The sequence below is a fragment of the Merops nubicus genome, unplaced genomic scaffold (genome assembly GCF_000691845.1).
Source record: "Merops nubicus isolate BGI_N331 unplaced genomic scaffold, ASM69184v1 scaffold12069, whole genome shotgun sequence".
Lineage (NCBI taxonomy): Eukaryota > Metazoa > Chordata > Aves > Coraciiformes > Meropidae > Merops > Merops nubicus.
The window spans coordinates 865-22,489 of NW_008633087.1; the positions used below are offsets into that span (position 1 = coordinate 865).

The 21,625-nt window shown below is 53.0% G+C and overlaps 1 protein-coding gene across 1 annotated transcript in view; it reads right to left on the reverse strand.

Annotated features, from left to right (window-relative positions):
• Positions 1-17,102: 17,102 nt before the first annotated feature.
• The window catches only part of ASTN2 (astrotactin 2), a gene marked incomplete at its 3' end in the record, with an annotated part of 12,504 nt that continues 7,981 nt past the window's right edge, over positions 17,103-21,625 (reverse strand). The window contains exons 2-3 of the mRNA XM_008948131.1: positions 18,386-18,519; positions 17,103-17,251 (exon numbers count right to left, since the gene is read on the reverse strand). Coding sequence (XP_008946379.1) covers positions 17,103-17,251; positions 18,386-18,519 — 283 coding nt within the window. The remainder of the gene's footprint in view (positions 17,252-18,385; positions 18,520-21,625) is intronic.

Below are 21,625 nucleotides of genomic sequence, written 5' to 3' on the forward strand. Positions count from 1 at the left end.
CAAACAAAAAGCTGGAACTGCTTCACTGGAGAAGAGTTTAGATCTATTGAAGATTATTGTCCAATAAGGGCCAATAAGGTCTTCAGACCTGGCTCAAGACCCTGTCCCGGGGGAGGAGCTTAAATCTATTGAAGATTATTGTCCAATAAGGTCTTCAGACCTGGCTCAAGACTCTGGCCACTCTGTCAGACACTTCAGCCAGCTGGCAGAAAGCAGCAGCACATTTTTTTAGCAACCCAGCTACCTGCAGGTCTTGTGAGAAGAGCCAAAACTGGACTGAAGGAACACTCTCCTAGACCACCACAGCTAAGAAGTTGTCTGCTCTGGGGATGAGCCACTTCAGAAAAAAACAGACAAAGTATTTTGGACTGTCACCCATCAAAGGCTTGATGGCATGGGGATCCCAGAGAAGATGCAAGACTGCTGCTGTGCACGTGGGATGAGGTGAGGGGAGCTCACTGCAAGGGACACAAAGATGAAAATAGGGGAAAAGAACCTCAGAAGTGGAAATCTGTGTAGAAAGAAAACAGAAGAATGAACTCGGTGGGAGGTGATGAGGACCTACAGAAGGATGGATCAGAGGAAGGTTGTGTGGGCAGCCAGAGAGGTATTATAGGGTGTAAGAAGATGGGCCAAACAGGCAGAGGTCTTGCACCTCCCAAATGAGGCATCGGACCACGAGGAGGGTGTGGGGACAGTGTCTGGGATTAGCTGGTGACTAGTGGAGGACTGTGGATCCACAAGCTGGCCCTTTGCCCCATTTCCTTCTCCAGGACCTCCCTTAACAAACCACATCTCACCAAATATTTCTCCAAAAAGACAGGGCAAGCACCAGCAATGCTTCCTCACAGACTCAGCCTCCAGCCCATGGCCAGACGCTGCCACTGGACGGGAAACCTCAGCCACAACCGGCAGAGAGAGGGGAGACAACATCCTCCAGCGCTGCACCCACCGGGCACCAACTTGTCTACATTGTTCTTCTCCCCAGCCAAAACTATTCCATGAATTTGACCTTAACTTTTGAAATAGTTAAGGGGTGATGAACGTGGCATTCTTGACGTAGCTAATGTTTGTGAACAAAACAAATGGAAACAGAAGGAAATAAGCAAACACCCGGCCGCAGACCGCGCCGGGTTTCGCCGTGGTGGACATCTGCAGCCTGCGGTGGCTGTGGTGAGGATGACAAACTGGGGTGGGCCAGTGGTGCTGCCAGGACATGCCACGGGGCCAGCGAGGGACTGGGTGGGCACCCACCCTGTGGGGACTCTTCTCAGCCCCCAGCATCGCTACAAACACTAACCCAGGCTCTTTCCCCCTGGATGGGGCATCTCTGCTCTCCAGGCCATCGCCACGGTGGGATGTGCTTGCCTACAGAGATTCTCATGGGAAGGCAGGATGTTAATTTGTGGGGATAATGGCTTGGTTCAGCCTTTAATCCTCACTGGGAGAGCTGAGTCCTGTTTGTCCAGTCTGCTCGACTTCCTACCCATCCCTGGTCATGTCACTCAACCCCCCTCCATCTGCTCAGACCATGGACAAGGAGCTGCCCCAACACACACCAAGCCTGGTGCAAGGGGCTGATGGTCCCTGCTGGGGTGTCAGCCCCATAACAGACTCACAACACTGGGTGGAGGAGTCTCAGGAAGTGCTCTCTTAATTACTTATGAGTTAAGACAAGCTTCCCAATTGGAAAAAGAAAACCCTCTTGTTGGACTTCAGCTGCTCAAGACATTTTGCTGATCCCTCCCAAGAGGAGGGAGATGGGGAGTGCTCCTTGCTTCCTCTGCAGGCTGTAAGAGCATGCAGAACAGCATTTGTGAGATAATTTGGTGGTCACAGAGGACTGGGTTTTATTCCTGAATTGAAAACTGGCTATTAAACCTCATTTAAAGAACAAAATAAAAATAAAACAGCAATTTCTTCTTTTATTCTCTCCCTATCATCATCATTAACCTTCTATCTGCATAATATCCCTTTGCCAAGGATCTTCAACTGAGTAATAAAATTTTAGTACTGAAACCTTATCAGTGCTCTGGGAGGGAGTATTCTTCTCATTTCAGAGAGGGAAACCAAGGCACAAAGAACTGAAACGACCTGCTCAAAGTCACTCTGAAAATGATTAGCCAAGCCAGGAATAGATTCCCCGAGGCCTGAAGCCCAGAGGCAGCGTGCCCACAGGTACAGGGCTCTGACAGGCCAATTAGCTTTTATGGAAACGTTTAAGGAAACATTTCCTTTCACAGACTCTGCCTGCTAATTTACTCCCAAGCTTTGTCTTCCCCGAGTGAAACCATCTTAGTTTTAGGCCATCGTGGAGCAATTCAGCTGCTTCCCCTGCTCGAGACAAACGTGCTTTCAGCAAGTAAAGACACCCCACAACACAGAGCACCCTGCTACACGCTAGTTCAAAAAGGCCTGGAAGAGAGTTTTTGTGGGTCCCTGCCTACTAATTAAGTCTGATTGCAGAGACTTCATCAAAGCAGAGGGATTTGCACGGAGACACGGGGACTGCCGGGGTGCGGCGGCACAGAGCACTTGGCTTTCCAGCACGCTGCTCTGCCTAGGTCTGCTCAGCTCGGTGGGGCAGAGCTGGTTTTTCACCTAAATCCTCCATGTCCTCCATCCTGCTGCTACAGGAGCCAGGAGGGAAAGGCAGGCAGGGGCAGGAGAGAGAAGGGCAGGGAGATGGGAGCGGGCAAGCGCGGCGCAGCAGCGGAGCAGCCCTTTGGTTGCTTTCCATCCCTCCCCACTGAGAAACAGTTAATAGGTTGCAAGGTTTCCACCCTTGCAGGACGGAGCCTTTTCCTCCCCTTTCGAGTGCCCCCTGCCTTCCTCCTCCAGCGACTGGGAAGCTGTGACTGCTCTACACCGCTGACACCTCGGCTGCTCTGGAAACCCATGAACTGTTTGAGAAAGGTCAGCTGGCAGCCGCTGCCTCCCTTCTCCTGCCTTCCCAGCCCCGACGGCCTTGGGCAGTGCAGGAGCCCCCTCTGTAGGCAAAGCCCCACATCTACCAGCACCTTCTGCTTTTTGACATGTTTTCTTTCCAGCAGCACTCCCTCTTCATCCACCCCGACCCCAGCTCCCCAGCACGGTGCTGGAGGGAGAGAGGGACTGCGGGGCTGGGCGCCAGGCAGGGATCAGGTCTCTGCCCCACTGCTCGTTAAACTGATCCCATTCCACACACCATGGACTGAGGCTGGACATCCAGCAGGACAGCAGATCTGCCATCAGAACAGCCCATGTCTTGCCAGCTTGCTGTTGGCAAAACAGAACAAGCACGTCTCTGTGCAGCTCTGGGCTTCGGTACGGCTCCTAGGTCCAGAGCTGCCCTCCCTCCAAAGGAGTCACCTACTTTTCCCTGGTCTCTTGCCAAACCCAAGCTCCCCAGTGCTGAACGAGCACTTTCCTGGCCTGTGTTTTGGGGGCTTTGGCAAACTCCTTCCCAGCACAACAGGAGGAAACCATCCACCCCCCATGCTGCTTCTCCATCCTCTCTCCTGCACCTCCTCATCCCAACACCACACACCATCCAGGTGAGGCTCTCCAGCTCCACCAGACCACAGCCTTAGACCCAGCTCTGGTTCAAAACAACCCCATCTGGCCCATCAGATCTGCTGTAAGCCCCCCTCCAGGCACTCACTGAGGCCAGCAGTGAATTAAGGGCAGATCAACTGGAAGCAGACGAGGCAAAATTCCTGCTTGGATGCAAACAAGCTTCACCCTTCCCAAAAGAGGAGTCTTTCTGGGGGTGGAAGGTTAGCAGCTGAGTCAAGGCCTTCTGGCAGTTATCAGCCCCTACTACAAAAACAGCTTGATCACAGCTTTTAAGAAAATGTGCGAATTTGCTTGTGTCTGCTGCTCTCTATCCTCACCAGTCACAGCATCTCTTCCTTGGAGATGCTCAGCCTGTGTTCACTACGTCCTATTTTATACAGCCAGCCCTTGCACACCCCTCCTGCTCAGCCACACACCCAACACATTTGCCAGCAGGCTCGTAAGGATTTGCTAACAGAGCCAGAAGCCCTTGATTGGGATGGTCTTTAGCTGGGAGAGACATTTACTCTTACCCACTCCTGGCCTCCTCTGTCTGAAGCCCCCAGACATGCTATCGCTCACACAGACACACGCCCCTTGAAAAATGGGAAGGGGGGTCAAAATTAGAAAGGAAGATGATGAAGATCTAAAGCTGATTTGTAGGCACCCTGAAATAACTTGATTTCTCTAGCATCCCAGGAGCTCTTCTGCCCGAGCTGTAACATCACTCATTTTCATCTGGAGAAGCTTCAGCATGTAACGAAAATATCTCAGGCTCAGTAATGAGGCAAGAAATGGTGCTTACGTTGCTGAGCGAGTAACATCACTCAACCTCCCCGTCCTTGTGGTGGAAGAAAAACAATTGAAGAATAAATTAATCCTAATAAATGTAGGATTCTGATCAGGTATATACACCCAGCAGCGTGTCTGCAGGAGGAGCAATTGATGAAGTCATTGCTTCAAAGGTGTCTTGATGCAATTAGTCACTTGTAAAACACACAGCAGAGGAGAAAATCCCACTCCTTTTGTTCAGGAGCATGAAAATGCTCCACGTGTTGGAGAGATTTATGGGTTACAGAGCAGCAAAATTAGAGTGTGTGGCAATTAGGCTCCTTCTCTCAGAGATGAAAGGAGAGGGGGAGACGAATGAGGGGATGGACGGGATGCAGAAGGGCCAGATGAAGGCAGGAAGCCAAGGCCACATTTCTGTGCTGTTGGTTTTTGACAGGGATTATTTCCCTCTTGCACAAATCCTTGTGGGGGGAAAAGGGAGCTTCACATGTAGAACTGGTGCCACTGAAGATGAATCAAGTCATTAATCACCAGCATGAGTATCTGTAATTAGAGCTGCCGGGAGTCGCAGGAGCAAGAGTCAAAGGCTCTAACAGGATTAAGGACAGATCTGGATTGTTTTAGGACTAATATTAGCAGATGAAGAGAACAGTCACGTGCTCCAGGAGGTTGGCTGATGAACACGGGGGGCAGGAGGGTGGCAATTCCCAGCCCCACAGCCCAGCTTTGGGGCCCAGTGCTGAGAGTGGGGCAGAGGGGCACCCCAGCACCCTGCTCCCAGGGCACCCTGTGGGGAGGGACCCTCTCTGCGGGTGCTGCAGCACCCAGGGAGCAGGATCAGCCCAGGGCTGAGGCAGCTCAGCATGCTCTGACAGATGTGCCAGCTGTCTGCAGCTGGAGGACGCAGGCAGATGCTGAGCTGCCTCCCCTTGCACCACACAGCTGGGCTGAGCAGGGAGCTCCTGTCCAGCCACCCACCTCCCAGCCCCCTGGATGAGCCTCGTGGCTTTCCCATGTCCTCCCCCCATCACCAGCCACCTCCCTGGCTCACGCTCCCTCCTCCAGCCCCATTCCCAGCAAGTCCTGACATGCCTCTCCAGAACCACTCACTCTGGGGATGGGAGGGAGCAGGAAGGCTGGGAGCTGAGGCCAGGGAGGGCAGGAGCCAAGAGTCCTCCTCCAGAGGGAAACACACAGACTCCCTCTAGCTCTAGGGGCCCCCAGCACCCAGTTTTAAGCAGCTCTTGCTGCTTGTCCAAGCCCTCGAGGACTGGAAAAAGGTCTTTCAAAGAAAGCTCCTTAGCTTAAATAAAGAGACAATGGTGTCATGCCTTTGTCCTCAGAGTGCTCCAAGATGGGACTGTGCTGCTGGGCATCACCACACCATCCTGCAGGTATCTACCAGGGGCAGCTCCACCAGCTGCAGGACTAAGGGAGGACTCCCAGTGAAGTCAGGATGCAGAGGGGGACAGTGCCTACAGCCACTGGATGCTGTTCCCATGGGGTCTGCACACCCCAGGGCACCTGCACAGGATGGCCACCTCCCCATCCATGAGAGCAGTGCACCAGGACAGGACAGACCCACTGGCTTCCTTGGTGCTGGGTATTGCTCCTGCTTGCCTTGGTCCCTCACAGGACTGGCACAGCCACCTGGGTTTGGTGCTTTCCATCTACCAAGACAACACCAAGCTTTTCTAGAGGAACAGGAAATTGAGATCTGAACATAATCTGCAGCTAACTGTGAATTTTTGAGGCTTGCAAGTAGCAAGCACAGTCAATATTAACTGTACATGAATTTAGAACCCTTGTTCTTAACTGGCTCTGCTGGATGTATAGTCCACACAGTTTCTGGTCGTTACTGTCAGGTGCCACAGGTTCCCAGGCTGCACAATGAACTTGGTGAGACTTACTGATTTCCACAGATGACAGTGCAGGACAAAAGAAAGGTCTGCCTGTGGCTGTGTACAGGCTCTCCTCCCACAGCACAGCCCTGCTGCTCACGCCAGCCCTTGGTGTCCTCCTGAGCATGCACACACACGTGGGTGGGTGTGCAGAGAGGGGAGATGGAGAGCAGACCCTCAGCCACACCTCCAGAGTCCCAGCTCCACCATCACCCCAGGCAGGGGTTCAGGGCCAGCACCAGGGAAACAGAGTGAGCCCTCTTAAAGCCAGCACACCAACCTAGATGCACAGGACCAGGGGTCTGTCTGGAGTTGGAATTCAGGTCTTCTCTGTGGGGGTGGTGCTCATATTGGTGAGGCCAATCCCAAGGACAGGCCAGCCAACAGGGCTGGAGGGCTGTAGGAGCCTGGCTGCTATGCAGGTAGAGCCCCTGCCATGCTTCAAGCTCCAGGGAGGCATTTCCTAGCCCAGCATCACCCTATTTCATCAGGTGAGTCATCAGAGCATCATGAAAAAAAACACAGGACCTTGCTTCTGTAGTCGTGATCAAAAACTTCCTTGATTAAATTAATGACCATCCCCTATCTGCCATCTCACTGCTAATAAAAAGAAATGAGGGCTGGAAGGAGTGCTGCAGGCCAGTGCCTGGAGCCAGGCTTGTGCCAGCAGCACTCGTGTCCAGCAAGGCTGCAGAGCTGCTCCTGGACACAGCGTGTGGGAACGGGAGGAGGTTCCACACACCAAACAGGTCTGTGGGCTTCCCTTCTCCAGTCCCCCTCAGCATGCTGCTCCAGGACAGTATCCCTAATCAGAACAGCTCCAAAATGCTCATTTGGCCACAGACAAGCTCAGCTCACTGCCTCTGACTGGACCAACATGACATCCTTCCTCAAATACAGCTCCCACATGGGACAGATGGGCTCATTGCTTAAAATTACCTCCTCTGGGATGTATCAACCACTTCTCCACAGCTGGCATGGCATGGGCTAACAAGGGGGAAGATTTTACTTGATCCAAACAGTAGTTCAGACTACAAAGCTGCTTCTATCCCAAAAGATAGAAGAGTTCCTGGAGATATGACACCCACTTGAAAAAAAGATGTTCCCTCCTCTGAGAGCAAGCCCCAGCAGCAGGACAGCACCACCCACCCCTCCCTCAGGCAAAAGAAGGGTCACAGTCCTGTTCTCTGAACGAGCAGGATTACAGGCCTGGAAAGAGTTCAGAGACAGACACTCCCAGCAAAGACCAAGTCAACTTGATGCTGAGATAAGACCTCTCCTTGACCCCACCACACAGGCCCAATTGGGGGAACAAAGCAGGGGAATGCTGCAGAATATCCACTCTACCCCCCATAACCCAAACTAGCCACAGCAGTATTTCCTATTATGTCTCCATAACCTAATCTGACCCCCTCTAGGGTCTCCAGATGAATATCTGAGAAAGCTCACAAGCCCAGTCCCCCAATGACAGGGAGGAAAGGTTTATCTTATCTAAACAGCATGAAATGTAACCTAGACCCAGCTGCCCCCTGGCTCCTAAGAGCCAGATCTCTATCCCTGGCAAGCTGAACAAACTGGGAAGGGGTCACAGGGGAGATGGGGAGCGTCTCTCCCTGCCCTTGTATCATATGATACCTGCAGGAGGAGCAGCTATTTTCATTGGCAAATCCCCTGGCTCAAGGTTTAATCCCTCTCTCATTTTGTTTGACTTCCCTCACACCAAAGCAGCACGGGGAACAGATGACATGCCCCACCTTGAGACCCTGCCCTGCAGGAGGAGCCCCCATCCTCCTGGTGAATGAGGAGGCAGGAGAAGATGGTCCTTGGGATGCAGAGTGTCTACAGCCCAGCTTGGGAGATGCAGAGACAAGGGGCTGGTGCCACCATGTGCCATTAACACAGATGTGCCTGAGGAATGGTGGGGGTAAGAGCAGATTTGATGCTGGCAGCACAGAGCAGGCAATGGATGGGATCCCAGCCCAGGAGGACTGCAAGATCCCTGGGGGATCACCTGCACTGGGGCCAAGTGCTTCCAAACAGGACAGAATCAGCTGTTCTGTTTCAAACAGGCCAGAATCAGCAGACTTTGGGCCTCCATGGATCCCTTTCCTACCCTTATTTTCTTCCAGAGAAGCACAGAGGGACACCATCTGACTTTTTGGTTTGTATCTCAGCCATCTGCCAAACCTGAGCACATAGGAAACCTCAACAGCAGCCAGAGGACTGGAAAGCAGACTCCTCATCCCATTTAGGATCTCATCTCAGGCTTTGGCTAGGATGAGAGGAACACGTAAAATCTCCAGGAAGATCCTAACCTGGCAGGGAATCCCAAAGCCCTTCCAAGGGGAAGACTTCGCTCAGCAAACATGCCCAAGTTTCCTCCTGGAGCAGGGAGATGAGAGGAACACGCAAAATCTCCAGGAAGATCCTAATCTGGCAGGGAATCCCAAGGCCCTTCCAAGGGGAAGACTTTGCTCAGCAAGCATGCCCAAGTTTCCTCCTGGAGCAGGGCTGGGTTGCACCCACAGATACCCCACAGCCTCAATTTTCCAAACAGCTCAGGGCTGCACTGCCAAGCGTCAGCTTTGCAAACACAGACTGAGCTTCCCTCCAAATTCCAGCCACAATTTATTGATGAGAAAAGCCTGTCTAGTCAATAAAGGCTCCTATGAAAAGTTCCACTGAGCTGCACTAACACGCCATGATCTGCTCGACTCTGTTAAGAACCTTCACTTCTGATGCTTTCTGACAAGATGGATTTGTGGCCTTGACTTTTTCAGATCAGGAGAAACTTAATCCTAGAGGATAAAAATTACAGACCAGTAAAACAACCTCCATGACTGGCCTCATTAGCTGCCACGGCAGAAGTTCAGAGCCTTCCTAGCTAGAAGGGAGCACCTACAGCTGTCCCTTTGCCTTGAGGGAGAGGCAGCTCTGAGCAGACAGCACAAAGCCCTTGGCAGACATGGTGCTCTTAAAGTCCACGACATGCTCGTGGCACCATCCAGGCTCCTCTACAGTCAGCAGGGAATGGGCAGACAGTCCCAGCTCTCCACTAAGGAAGTCATGTGGGAGAAAGCAAAGATAATGCCCAGTTCTGTGCAAAAGGTGTCCAGGCAGATAAAAATAAAAAACCTGGAACAACTCTATGGAAATGGGAATTAATGAAATATTTCAGCAACTGACTCAACCCTAACTGAGAACCCTCCACCTCCTTTCTGCTTTCCAGGACACAAAAAAAATGACACTGGTAGGTGGAAATAACTACAGCTGTCCCAGTGGGAGAGGAATCAGTGCTTCACAGCCAGGGCAATGGCCAAAATTAAGCACTTGCTTGGTGCTCTTACACAACACATCCCAGGAAGCAGCTTCCAAAAACTTGACCTTCTCTTCAAAGGCTTCTTTTTGAATCATCTTTCCTTTTGCTAACAACAGAAGTGGATTCAGCACTCCAAAAGGGTGTTTTGGGTGTTGAAAACATCTTTACCCATGGGCTAGTTAGAGGAGATGCAGCAGCCCTGTCCTGGCCATGCTCCCCACACGCAGGCATGTGCAGCTGAAGCTCTGCTGCATTTCCAGCCCTAGCACACAAGCTAGTCCTCCCCAAGCAGTGGTTGTGATCAGCCAGGCCCCTGCTCACTGAGAAACCAGCCGAGATCCACCAGGCAGATCACCAAGGAACAAGCAGGTAGAGAAGACCAAGCAGGGAGTACAAGACTGGCAATGGTGGGTCACAAGCTTCTGACCACCAGCAGATCATTTTCTACCTCAGTACTGTTCAAGGACCTCTTCTGAACAGGAGTCAAACACAGAGGAGCCCTGGCAGAGCTGTCTGTCACCCCAGGCTGAGCACCAGCATCACTGCACTGAGAACAGCAGCCTGGTATCATAGACAGGGAGAGCAGAACAACTTCTCTCCTGAAACCAATGGAGACTGTGGTCTCTTTTCCAAGTCTCAGCTTGTGATCCACCAGCTCTAGAGCACTGGGCCAGCTTACAAATTAAAAATAACCTACAAAACTGTCACCTATATTAAGACAGATGCCATGGGGCTCCAAAGCAGGGGAGCTTTGCCTCTGCAGGGCTTCTCAGAGGCAGCCAATACCATTGCCCACAGTCAAGATTAGCATCTTCAACAAAACTATTTAAACGCTCCTTTAAACACTTGAACATGCCCTTTAAACATGGGCATGAGTTAGAGCTCTGGATCTTGACATATTTTCCCAACTCCTGGCTGCAGCTCAAGCTCCTACAGCTCCTTAAGGGCACTGTCAGCTCCTACCACTCTCTAGTGCTCAGCCTGTTTGGAAATCAGGATCCTAAAGATGGTTTTAAGGCATGAAAAAAGAGAGTCTAAGCTGCTTGTATGGAGATTGCACCAACTCCTCACTGACAGGCACAGTATTTGTCCTGGCCAGATAGGTTTTTGTCTCTTGTTCTTCCATCCTATCAGTGTTTTCACATGACAGTAGCAGCACAGCTTGCACACAAGAGGGTGTACTGGAGGTGACAGTTGCCATAGCTGTATCTACACAGCCCTGGACATGTCAGAAGGATGCTCTGCAGTTAAGTTATAAATAAGACACTCTCAAGCCTCAATTAGGAGCACAACTTGCAAGTGTACAAAACACTAAGCCTGCTGGTTTGACCTCCTTCTTTTATAGACATGAGGAACACAGAGTGCTCTGCAGGACAGCTTTGCTCCAGAGCAGCCTGCAAGGCCAGCACAGTGACAGGTTTTATACAGCCAGAACCTCAGATGCTGCACATTGCTCTACCCAGAGACCCTTCCCAGAGTACCTGCTAACTCTTCTCCACACCACTGTCCTGCATCCTGAGGGCCCTGGTATACTAGAAGACTAAGCAACCAGGATCCCTCAACTTCATGAGAAAAATAAAGCTTGGGAGTCTCTGCTTAGAGCTCATCTCTCTTTCTGGGACACGGCACCTTGGGACCAGCAGCAAGTGAGCAGTGTGCTGCTTGGGTACCTCACTCAGCCAACACCCCAGAGCACCCCCAGCTACACTGCCCCAGCTGGGACACACATGTAGCTGCAGAAGTGGAACTACTGAAAATGGAGGAAGCCACCCCAGAAGAGCCTATGCTGTGGTGTCATTCAGCAAGAGCAGGACAGGCTGGCGAGATGGGAGAGGGGAAACCTCATGAAGTTCAACAAGGGCAGGAGTAGAGGCCGGCACCTGGGGCGGAAAAACCAAACCCCCCAACCCCCTGCACCAGTGGAGGTGAGGGGTTCACCTGCTGGAGAGCAGCTCCATGGAGAAAGACCTGGGGGTGCTGGTGGAAAACAAGTTCACCATGAGCCAGCAATGAGCCCTCAGGGCCAAGAAGACCACCGGTCTCCTGGGGTGCATTCAGAAGAGTGTGGCCAATAGGTTCAGGGAGGTTCTTCTCCCTCTCTGCTCTGTCCTAGTGAGGCCACATCGGGAGGGTTGTGTCCAGTTCTGGGCACCCCAGTTCAGGAGAGCCTGGGGGTGCTGGTGGAAAACAAGTTCACCATGAGCCAGCAATGAGCCCTCAGGGCCAAGAAGACCACCGGTCTCCTGGGGTGCATTCAGAAGAGTGTGGCCAATAGGTTCAGGGAGGTTCTTCTCCCTCTCTGCTCTGTCCTAGTGAGGCCACATCGGGAGGGTTGTGTCCAGTTCTGGGCACCCCAGTTCAGGAGAGACAAGGAACTACTGGAGAGAGTCCAGTGGAGGCTGCAAAGCTGCTGAGGGGCTGGAGGATCTCTGTGAGGAGCAAAGGCTGAGAGCCCTGGGGCTGTTCACCCTGGAGAAGACTAAGAGGGGATCTGATCAATGTTGATCAAGAGCTGAAGTGTGGAGGCAAGAGGCTGGGGCCCAAGTCTTGTCAGTGGTACCCAGAGACAGGAAAAGGGGCAACAGGCACCAACTGCAACACTGCCCAGAGAGGCTGTGGAGTCTCCTGCTCTGGAGAGATTCCAAACCTGCCTGGATGTGATCCTGGGCACCCTGCTGTGGGTGACCTGCTGGAGCAGGGGGGTTGGATGGGATGATCTCCAGAGGTCCCTTCCCCACACTGGGATTCTGTGATACACAGAACAGGACAGAATCCAATGGACTGGGACAGAGGCAGAGCCTCACAATCCTTTGTGATCTGCTCCCAGCAACAAGGAGCAAGCAGCTCGTTGTGGCAGCATCATGCTCACACTCCTCACTCTCACCTTCAGTGACAACAAATAACACTTAATTTCTCTGCACCTTCCCAGTTCTACCCACTTGGATACTGAAACACAAGCAGGAGGAGATGGCTTCACACTCAGGGAGCACAGCTACTGCATGTGCTTTGCATGGGTCCAGGACTGCCCCCTGGGTGTCTGGGAGGTGCCACATAGTTCAGTGGTCAGCTTGTGCACCCTGTCAGAGGAGAGAGAGCAGGGCACCAGGTTGGGGAGATCCAGGACCTGCACCCCTCTCTGCCCTCAGAGGGAAGAACCATTTGATACTAAGGGTTTTGTGCTGAGGTTAGCTCACTGCCTGGCTCTTGTGACCTCAGAGAAGGCATGTCATCCTCTGCATCTTGGGCTTTTCCCCCTCTGCACAGCAAAGGAGAGCCCATTCCTACCTCGGAGCATGCAAAAGGTGACTTATCACCAGCAAGGTCCTTCGAGATATTCCCACAGCTCACACACTCAAATCACCACCTCCCCAGGCCTCCTCATGGTCCCCTGTGCAGCCATCCCCAAACCCCCCATAGGTGTGTCTTCAGGGGACTACCAGTAAACAGACATGGGCAGGAGGGGAAGAAAACTGCACCAGAGAGAGGAACATTGAGAAAGGGACTGAGGAGCTCCCAGACCTACAAAGCATCACAGCAGCAACACAGCCACCACCCCAGGAGTGATGCAGCACCCTGCCCAGCCCAGCCCATCCCACAGTGAAAGCCCAGCCCCTCATCCTTCCCCAGCCATCCCCAGCACTGCTGTAGGCATGCTACAAACACATTCAAAACACCTTTTTTACTTTTGCATCCTGCATTTTATATGCTTACAACGACCTCCCCAAGCCAAACCAGCCCCTGTGTGGGTCTGACCTCCCAGGTAAGCCCCAGAGATGGTCTAGGTGGTGTTAAACCAGGCACAGGACTGCCTGTCCCCACCTGAGGATGTCACCCTTCAGCTGAGGCATCCCACCTCAGCTCCTAACCCTGAAACCATAGCAGGGACCCTTCTGCCCATCACAGGCTGGAGGATGCAGCACTCCCCACGCAGGACCACCTCAGGCAGTGATGCTCAGCTCATCCAGGGGACCTTCTAAGCCAGGGCCACCACCATGATGGCCCTGCCATCAGGTTGCAGGTAGAGCAACAGCACTACCCCAGGTCCCCCATGCAGCACAGGCACGGACACAGCCTGGCTACAGCAACCCCAACTGAGACCTAAAAAGCACTTTGCACCACAGTCACATCATTCCTCCTGCCCCCTATCCCCTTTGGAGCTTCTTAACTTCAGAAACCTTCCTCCAGAGGAGCGTCGGAGCGACAGAAAACATTTTCCAAGCTTAATATCAGTTCCAGATGTTCACAGCCATTTCAGCTCCTACCTCACCCTGTAAAACACATTTCTCCCTCTCCCTCTCTCCAGCGCAGCGCCTGCTTCGGCCATGACATCACGCGCTGGCCGCGCACATGGGCCCTCTCCAGCAGCCCCCTGCTCCAACAAAGAGCATCACTCCACTACAAAGCTGTCGCACACATAGAGTTATGAGCCATTTCCACCAGTTTTAATCAACAGTTTGGGATGTAATTGCTCTCTGCCTTCTCAGCCAGCTCCTGAGCCCAGCGCCGCTCGCTCCCCGCGCGCTGGTGTTGAAAGCGTGGTGTGTCTGCGCACGAGTTCACCTCCTGCTGGCCTCAGATGGTCCAAGGGATGTGTTTTTCTAAGCATCAGCAACAAGCCTCTTGAAAAAGCCCCTACAGACGTGGGCAGCCAACCCATGGGAGCTCCCAGCCCCATCCCACAGCATCACCATCCAGCAGGGAGCAGAGGGCACCAGCCTCGAAACTCCCTCCTGACTCTTCTCCAAGAAAAAGAGGAGCAAATATTTTCTGGCTGAAGGGAAAGGCCACATCTTCCAGTTGCAAAGCAAGGGAGAAACCAGGGAGTGTTGCAAGGGTGAGAGACCAGAGGCTTTTGAGGGGCAGAAGGAAGGGAGGTTAGGCAGGGGTCAGGTGCCATCCAGCTGTTGGCACAACTCTAGCTCCAGCCAACACCAGGAATCTCAAGAAGAAATGGCCACAACTGCAACAAACCAAACACAACTCCATACAAGCACAAATAACTCACACATTTAAACTTGAGAGATCCAAGGGATGGACAACAGTAGCCTCAAGAGCTCTCAAACCTTGCAGGATCCCTTCAGCCCAGCACTGCCACGCTCCGAGACCAATGGGGGAAGGAAGACCTGCCAAAAGCCACCCACTGCCCCCCAAAGCTTTCCTCTTCTGGGGCTGGCAATGTTTTCATGGATGCAGCCCAGATGTGACAGAGATCTGCAGCACGACGGGTGGGGGATAGTGGTAGCTGGCTACTCATGGTGGGATTTTTGGCTGGGTGCAGCACAGGACCAAGCAGAGCCTTTGAGAGCTGGAGCAGTCAGCAGCTCTGCAAAACCTGCCCAAGGTATTTGCAAGAATCAAGCCATCTGGCCTTAGGGGCCTGCAGGGTAAGAAAAGAATGAAGGCAGGAATGTTGTTTGGTTATAAACTACCTGGAAAAAAGAGAGAGACTTAGGATTGGCTTTTCTCTTTAATTATTAATGAGGTCATTCTGTCCCAAACAGTCCCCTAGAGCAGGGAGAGGGGAGGGCAAGCCCCCACCATGAATTCAATCGCCTGTCAAACACATGGCAGTCATAAAAGGAAAATAATAATAATAATCTGTATTTCCTACTCTGGCTGCCAGGCAAAGATCCAGCCACTTCAAAGGAGAAACCCCACGTTCCCCCAGTCTGGCCTCACCTGACCGATGTGTGAGCAATCTGGAATCCCCATCCAAAACAAAACCCCTCCTTTGGTGGCTTGTTTTCTTTCTCTGTTACTGGAGGGTGCCCCTCCAAGATAAAGAGCAAGCCTTCATCCACGTTGGGAAACCACACACAGAACCCAGGGGCTATGGCCATATCAGGCAGCTCTGCAAGTGGATGCTAGCAAGGTGTAGGAGACAGCTCCTGTGGGACAGGACTGGTGTATGAGCCAGAAACCAGAGCTCCTTCTCACAGGGGTCTCCACAAACAGCTGGGACCCCCCAGGATGTGGGGCTCTGGCTCTCTCCAGCAGGAAAAGTCCAGCTCTTGTAGCACAGAAATTGTGGATATGGCAGTAAGGCAGGCTGAAAAAGCAGAATAAATAGGCCCAAGATGAACAGAGAGGGTGAAAACTTCCCCGTGGCTGTGAGCTGGAGCAGTTGGCTCTGTGGCAGCTCACAGCAGCAAAGAGCTTAGCTCTGAGGGTCTTACAAAATTAGTGAGAAGGAAAAAGCCACCACAAGCTGGAAAAGCTTCCAACCAGGACCTGAGGACTGTCTGTGTGCATCTCCTGATTTTGCTCTGGATGATCTTCCAGAGATTGCCTTCCCAACAGGGAAACACAGACAGAGTTCTTGCCAGGATGTCTGGGAAGCCCCTACAAGAGCCCAGTGTGGTTCCCCCCCCCCACAGCACCAGCCCTGTCCCCACCTTCACCCTGGTTCCTTGTCCTTACAGACAGAGGTCTTGCCAGGATGTCTGGGAAGCCCCTGCAAGAGCCCAGTGTGGTTCCCCCCCCACAGCACCAGCCCTGCCCCCACCTTCACCCTGGTTCCTTGTCCTGGCAGGCAGCCCACACATGCACATCTTGCATAAGCTGATCAGGCTCCATCTTAAAACAAAAGAGGTTTTAAATCATTCAAAGCAGTGGCAGTTGCAGAACTTTGCTCCAATGACAGGTGGAAACCTCCCTTCCATGTTCCCTTACCTACAAGGGGCTGAAATAAGGTACTGCCAACACATGGGGGAAGGAGCCTTCACACAACAGTAAATCTCTGCTTCAGTCAACAACACTGGCTGCCCCTGGCACGTCACATGAGCTTCTTGAACAAACTACATCCAAAACCCTCAAGCAAAAAGCAGTGGGAGGTTTTGCTTGGTTTTCCATGGAGCAAAAACATCACTCAAAGTCTCAAGTGCTATTTTCTGAAATACATCATTGATTCACCCAAATCAAACCCCATTCTTCACACCACTCCACCTTGCCCAGCAGCTGCTGGAGCATGGCTTGAATTGCTGACAAAGCCTTTGCAAAGTACAGAGCACTCAGTTGAAGCCTCAGCTGGGAACCAAACCAACCCAGGGAAGTTTCAGTCTTGTGGAGAAGTTTTGTGCTGCTTAAATGATCTCCTTAAATATTGAAGGCTCTGAGTTACTTCAATAGTAACTCAAGGCAAGGCAACTTAAAGTGTCCTTTCAAAGGCTGGCATGCAATGCAGTACTCACTGGAACAAACCAATAAAGCCTTTGAGTTGTTGAGGGCTGACCTTCCTCCCACACCCACCATCCTGTAGCATTTCAGAGTGATCTGATCAAACAGTCACTTCAGTCACAAACTCCAACTCGGAGCTCTCCTACCCAAAAAGAGCAAATCATTTCCTCCTTCCACACTGCAGGTTTGTATTTCCCTTTCTTCTCAAACACCCACATCTGCAGAAGCCTTTAGAAAGGTGCACAAACCTCATGTAACACCTCAGCTCTATGCACCATTCTCCATAGGATCAGCAGCTCCCAGACAGGCAGGGCACAGGATGTGTCACCACGCACGCCGTGTGCCCAGAGGAGCTTGCCCTCAGCAGCTGCACCCACCTGTGTAGAGGTCTGTGTCCGTGTACTCATCCACCTTCTTGTGGTGCAGGACGTAGTCAGACACCTTTGTCCCAATGGCAGGCTGCACATCCAGCCACTCCAGAGAGACCACAGTGCTGGAGGGCTCCACGTTGGGGGAGAGCCGCAGGCTGGGCAGGAGACAGAAGGGAAACCAAGTAAGACACCAGGTCCCTTTCTGGGGAGAAATCCACCCCTGCAAACAGCACAACCCCAGGCAGGGCTCACACTCACACACAGGGATGTGCACACTGACCCACAAGGATATGAGGCACAAGGGGAGAGCAGGTAGGTGAGCATGGAAGGCCTTCTAGTTGAAGGTCAGGTAGGTCCAGCCTACTGCAATATGTGTTCTTACCTCCTGGAAAAGCCCAGGTCATGCAACCCCAAATGTCCCATCTAAAGGGACCTTCAACTCCCAAGAGAGGTGCCCAAATTCAGCAGCCCCTCAGGGAACCAAGGGACTGCTGTTCAGAAGCAACAAAGAAGGAGAGGATCCAGCTTAACCTCTATCCTACCCAGCAGGGTTAAGCCTACAGGAGGGGAGGGTCTGGTTTACACCACCAATGAGCAGAAGCGAGGGAGGGCGGGCAGGAAAAAAGGGGCAGGTGTGGCTGGGAATTTACCCAGCTGCACATGAGCAAGGGTGTGAAGTGTGAGCAACAGCCAAAGCAGGGCAGCTGGGCAGGAGCTCCTGGCAGGACTGTGTGGGTAGGGGTGAAGGCCGAGCAGCTCTGTGCTCCTGCTCCCTTTGCACTGGGGTAAATGCCAACACGAAGGACAGGGCTAGTGAGAGGCCAGCTCCAAACATATGGGTGTGTTTGCTGGACTCAGGATGGGAAATGAATCCCCCTCTGAGGATATTGGCTCACTAGGAAGGTGTCCTGCTCCTCGTGGCTCACTGGAGCCAGTCTTCCTGCTTTCCCAGCTAATTTCCCCATCAGTTTGCTCCTGATTTGCTCTTGCTCTGACAAGCCACAATGAATTGCACCCTAATTCCATTTCTTTCAGCATTTGAAATCCCATTCTACAAGCCCTGCTAATCAGGTGATGAAAATCTATAAGGAAACCTTCCAGGGCCACAGCTGGAGCCAGGATATCCTAAAGGCATCAGTCACACAGCGAGGAGCGCTGGCTCGAGGCTGAGAGGAAGGAGGTGCCCGTGGGCTGAGCCAGGGGGAAAGGGACTGGTGTTGGGGGGGTCGGGAGGGGCTCCTAAGAGGCTGGTGCCAGGGGGGTCGGGAGGGGCTCCCATCCATACGTACACAGGGGGAGGGAGAGGGCTGCAGTTCGGGAGTCCGTTCTCGTCGAAGGCGTTGAGGTCACACCTGCACCAGTCTTCGATAACGTCGCCTTTCCCCGAGCACCAGTACGAGCTCATCAGGGCCCCCTTGAAAGCCTGAGGAGAGGACAAAGAGCGTGAGCACGTGTGCCAAAGGCTGGGAGAAATCTGGCCAGCGTCACGTGGTGCTGGAGCCTCAGGGGTGGGTGTGTGCAGAGCCCAGAGGGGGTGAGTCCAGGGGGGTCTCCTCAGCCCTGGTGAGCTCCTTCACCTCCAGTGCGATGCTGGGTCATCCCTGGGGGCTGCTTTTGGTGGGATGGGAAGTGTCAGCACCATCCTGCAGAGGGGATGTCTTGTGATGGGACAGAGCTGCCTGAGGAAACTCAAACATAAGCCTGCTGGTGACACTGGCCACCACACACAGGGGACCTTTATGCTGCTGCTGCACAAAACTCTTCCGCCTGCCCAGCCCATAGCTGTTTCTGTTCCTCTTGGGAATAAAGTAATTCCTCCTTCCCCAGCAACACAGACCCCTTTCATCCTTCTCATAGGTTTGTTATCACATGAGCTGCCCTCCTGCAAGCAAACTGTTGCTTAGTTCACCTGCACAAGAATATTCACAAGCAAAATGGCTGTATCTAGAAGAAGGAAAAAAACCCAAAACTGTAAAATATTTTTAGGTTGTTCCCCAGCCAAGCAGTCTCCTCCCTGCAGGCTGTCCCCAGCCCAACCAGGAGCCCTCTTGACTGCTCCTAATGACGCCAATGGATCCCCAGAATAAAAACTGTTTATCTAAAGCTGTTCATCTGCTGGGCTCTGAAGGTGAAACTCTTTGAATTCCAAAAGCCCTCCAGGTCTAACCCTGCTGGTGTCTCTCCTGTGCTCATCCCGCAGCTCAGCCCACACTGCAGGCCAGGACGCTCCTTGCTCCATACCCTGCTGTAGCTCAGGAGTGTAAATCCTGCCTGGATTTATGGTCGTTTCTCTCCCTGCCCTTTCCCTGTGGTGCCTTATTAAACCTCCAGCTTGTACAACATCTGCGTGCACGCACAGGGCCAACGTTCACCCCGACCCTGGGAAACCACAACACCCTGCTAGAATAATCGTAACGCCAAAACTTCCTCTGCTCTAATAAACCTCTCTGCGATACTTTTGACCTTTCCAAAGGCACATTTTGGGGTTGAAAGGCCTTCGACGGGTCCTCATCCAAACCCACCCATCCCGAGCCGCCTGCGGATGCCTGGTCCCCGCGATAGCGCCCGCGCTGCCAGCTACGCCTTCGAGATAAACCCCTGCCCTTTGAGGAGGACAGGGATGGCTCGGCAGCACTGAGCCCAGAGCTCTAGGAAAAGCGCCGTCCTGGGGAGGTTTCTGAAAAGCTGAGGTATAAATAGAGCCTGACGTCAGGGCTCCCATTGTCCGGGGCTTTGTCGCTCTCCCCAAACACCCCGAGCACCTTTATTGAGGCGCCTCGAGGTTCTCGCGTCTGAATTATTTTCTGCTTCCAGGCATTTATGAAATGGGGCAGTTCCAGAGCAGAGGGGAAGAGGAAAAAAAGGAAAGAAAAAATATGTGAAAGAGAGAAAATGTGGCGTTATTTTACTTTGTTCTTTAGAAGGTAATTGAAGTGCTGGGCTGGAAAGGGCATCGCAAAGGAATTGGGGAGCAGGGAAGACAGGGAGGAGTTTATCTGACACGTGGGTAAAGGGGTGCAGACACAATTCCACAGGGAGCAGTGGGCCTGTGCAGGGCAGAAACAGAAAAGGGTGCCCAGAGTGGATGGGGACGTGTGCTCTCCCTGGGAAGCAGGAGAAACCCTGGGTGTGGGTCCCCGTGTGCACTGTGGGCAGACGTTGGGGATCCCTGGAAGAGCTGCAGTGTCACACTGCCAGCACCGCTCTGCTGTCCCCTGTCCCCAGCCCTCTAACCCAGCTCCTCCCTGCACATCCCCAACCCAGGGAAGAAAACCCTCCCAGCCCATCCATGACTTTTAGCCCAATCCAACAGTCAAGCCCTTCCCTCTTTTCTTTTTTCCCTGGTAAGCACAAGGCTGGATGAGCAATCCCCTTTGCTCTGCCTGCCCGGCCTCGCACACGTTTTAATTAGATCCTGCAGGTACCCAGCCACCATCTGCCTTGTGTCAGCCTCCCCACAAACGAGGTTAGCTCAGTGATGGGTCCTTCGACCTGCTGATTATGGCCAGTGCACCTACACCCACTAACAGGGTCACTGCCCCGGTGCTGCTGCTGCCTCCCTCCCGGTGCCAGAGCCTGGCTGATGTCAGGGCCAGGGCAGCCAGGATTTGTTTCCCCTCCCTTTCCAGGGGGATTTCAAACCAACAGTTTCCAGGATTTTCCCATCGGTGCCAGGGAATGTGCTGGAGGGAGGGGAGTGGGGAGAGCGAACTGATGGGGGGAGATGGGTAAGATCGGGCAGGAGGATGGGATGAAGTTTCCTGCACAAAGATGCTCACAGGCACTTTAGGAGGCTCCACACCTTCTGTGGGGCCACCAGCCTCCTCCGTGGGGACGTGCAGTTGCTCTATAGAAACTTCAGAGCAACCAGAAGGTCTCTGTGAGTTTTGAGGGCCCCCTGGTCCTCCCAGCCCTGAAGTCAGGTACCGCTTTTGCTGGACTTCACACACAGCTCCCTCTTCCTTCCCTCACCTCCACCAGCCCACTCCAGCAGTGGCAGAAGCTCTCAGGCCCTGGCAGAGATCAGCAGCTCCAGACACCTTCCCCTCTAATAGCTTTCACCAGCCCAGCCCCAAAGGCACGCTGCAGTCATCTGCTCCCCTACAGATGGCAGCCACACAGAAAGCTCTCCTACCCCTTCTCCTTCTGACAGCATAGCCCAGGAGGTACAGGCTGCTCACACAAACCTAGGGGAACGTCAGCTGCCACCCAAAACAGGAGCTCCAAGGCACAGGAAGACCAAAGGTGATGGACAAAGGATTCACAAAGGTGGTCAGACTCATCCCGTGGGCAGCTGCAGCCTTTGGGAGAGCTGCAGGTGGGAATGAACAGGGACCTTGCTGGTCTGTAGTGGCTGAGGACTCTCTTCTTCTGCCTTGGCATGGCCACGTCCACATCTCCTGCCCTTCCCTGCTGCCATGCTCAGAAACATGCAGCAAATGTTCTCCATCCTGCCAGGAGACAGTTCTTGTAACAAGAAGAACATCTCCAACACAACCACCTCCAACACAACCACCTCCCACACCACC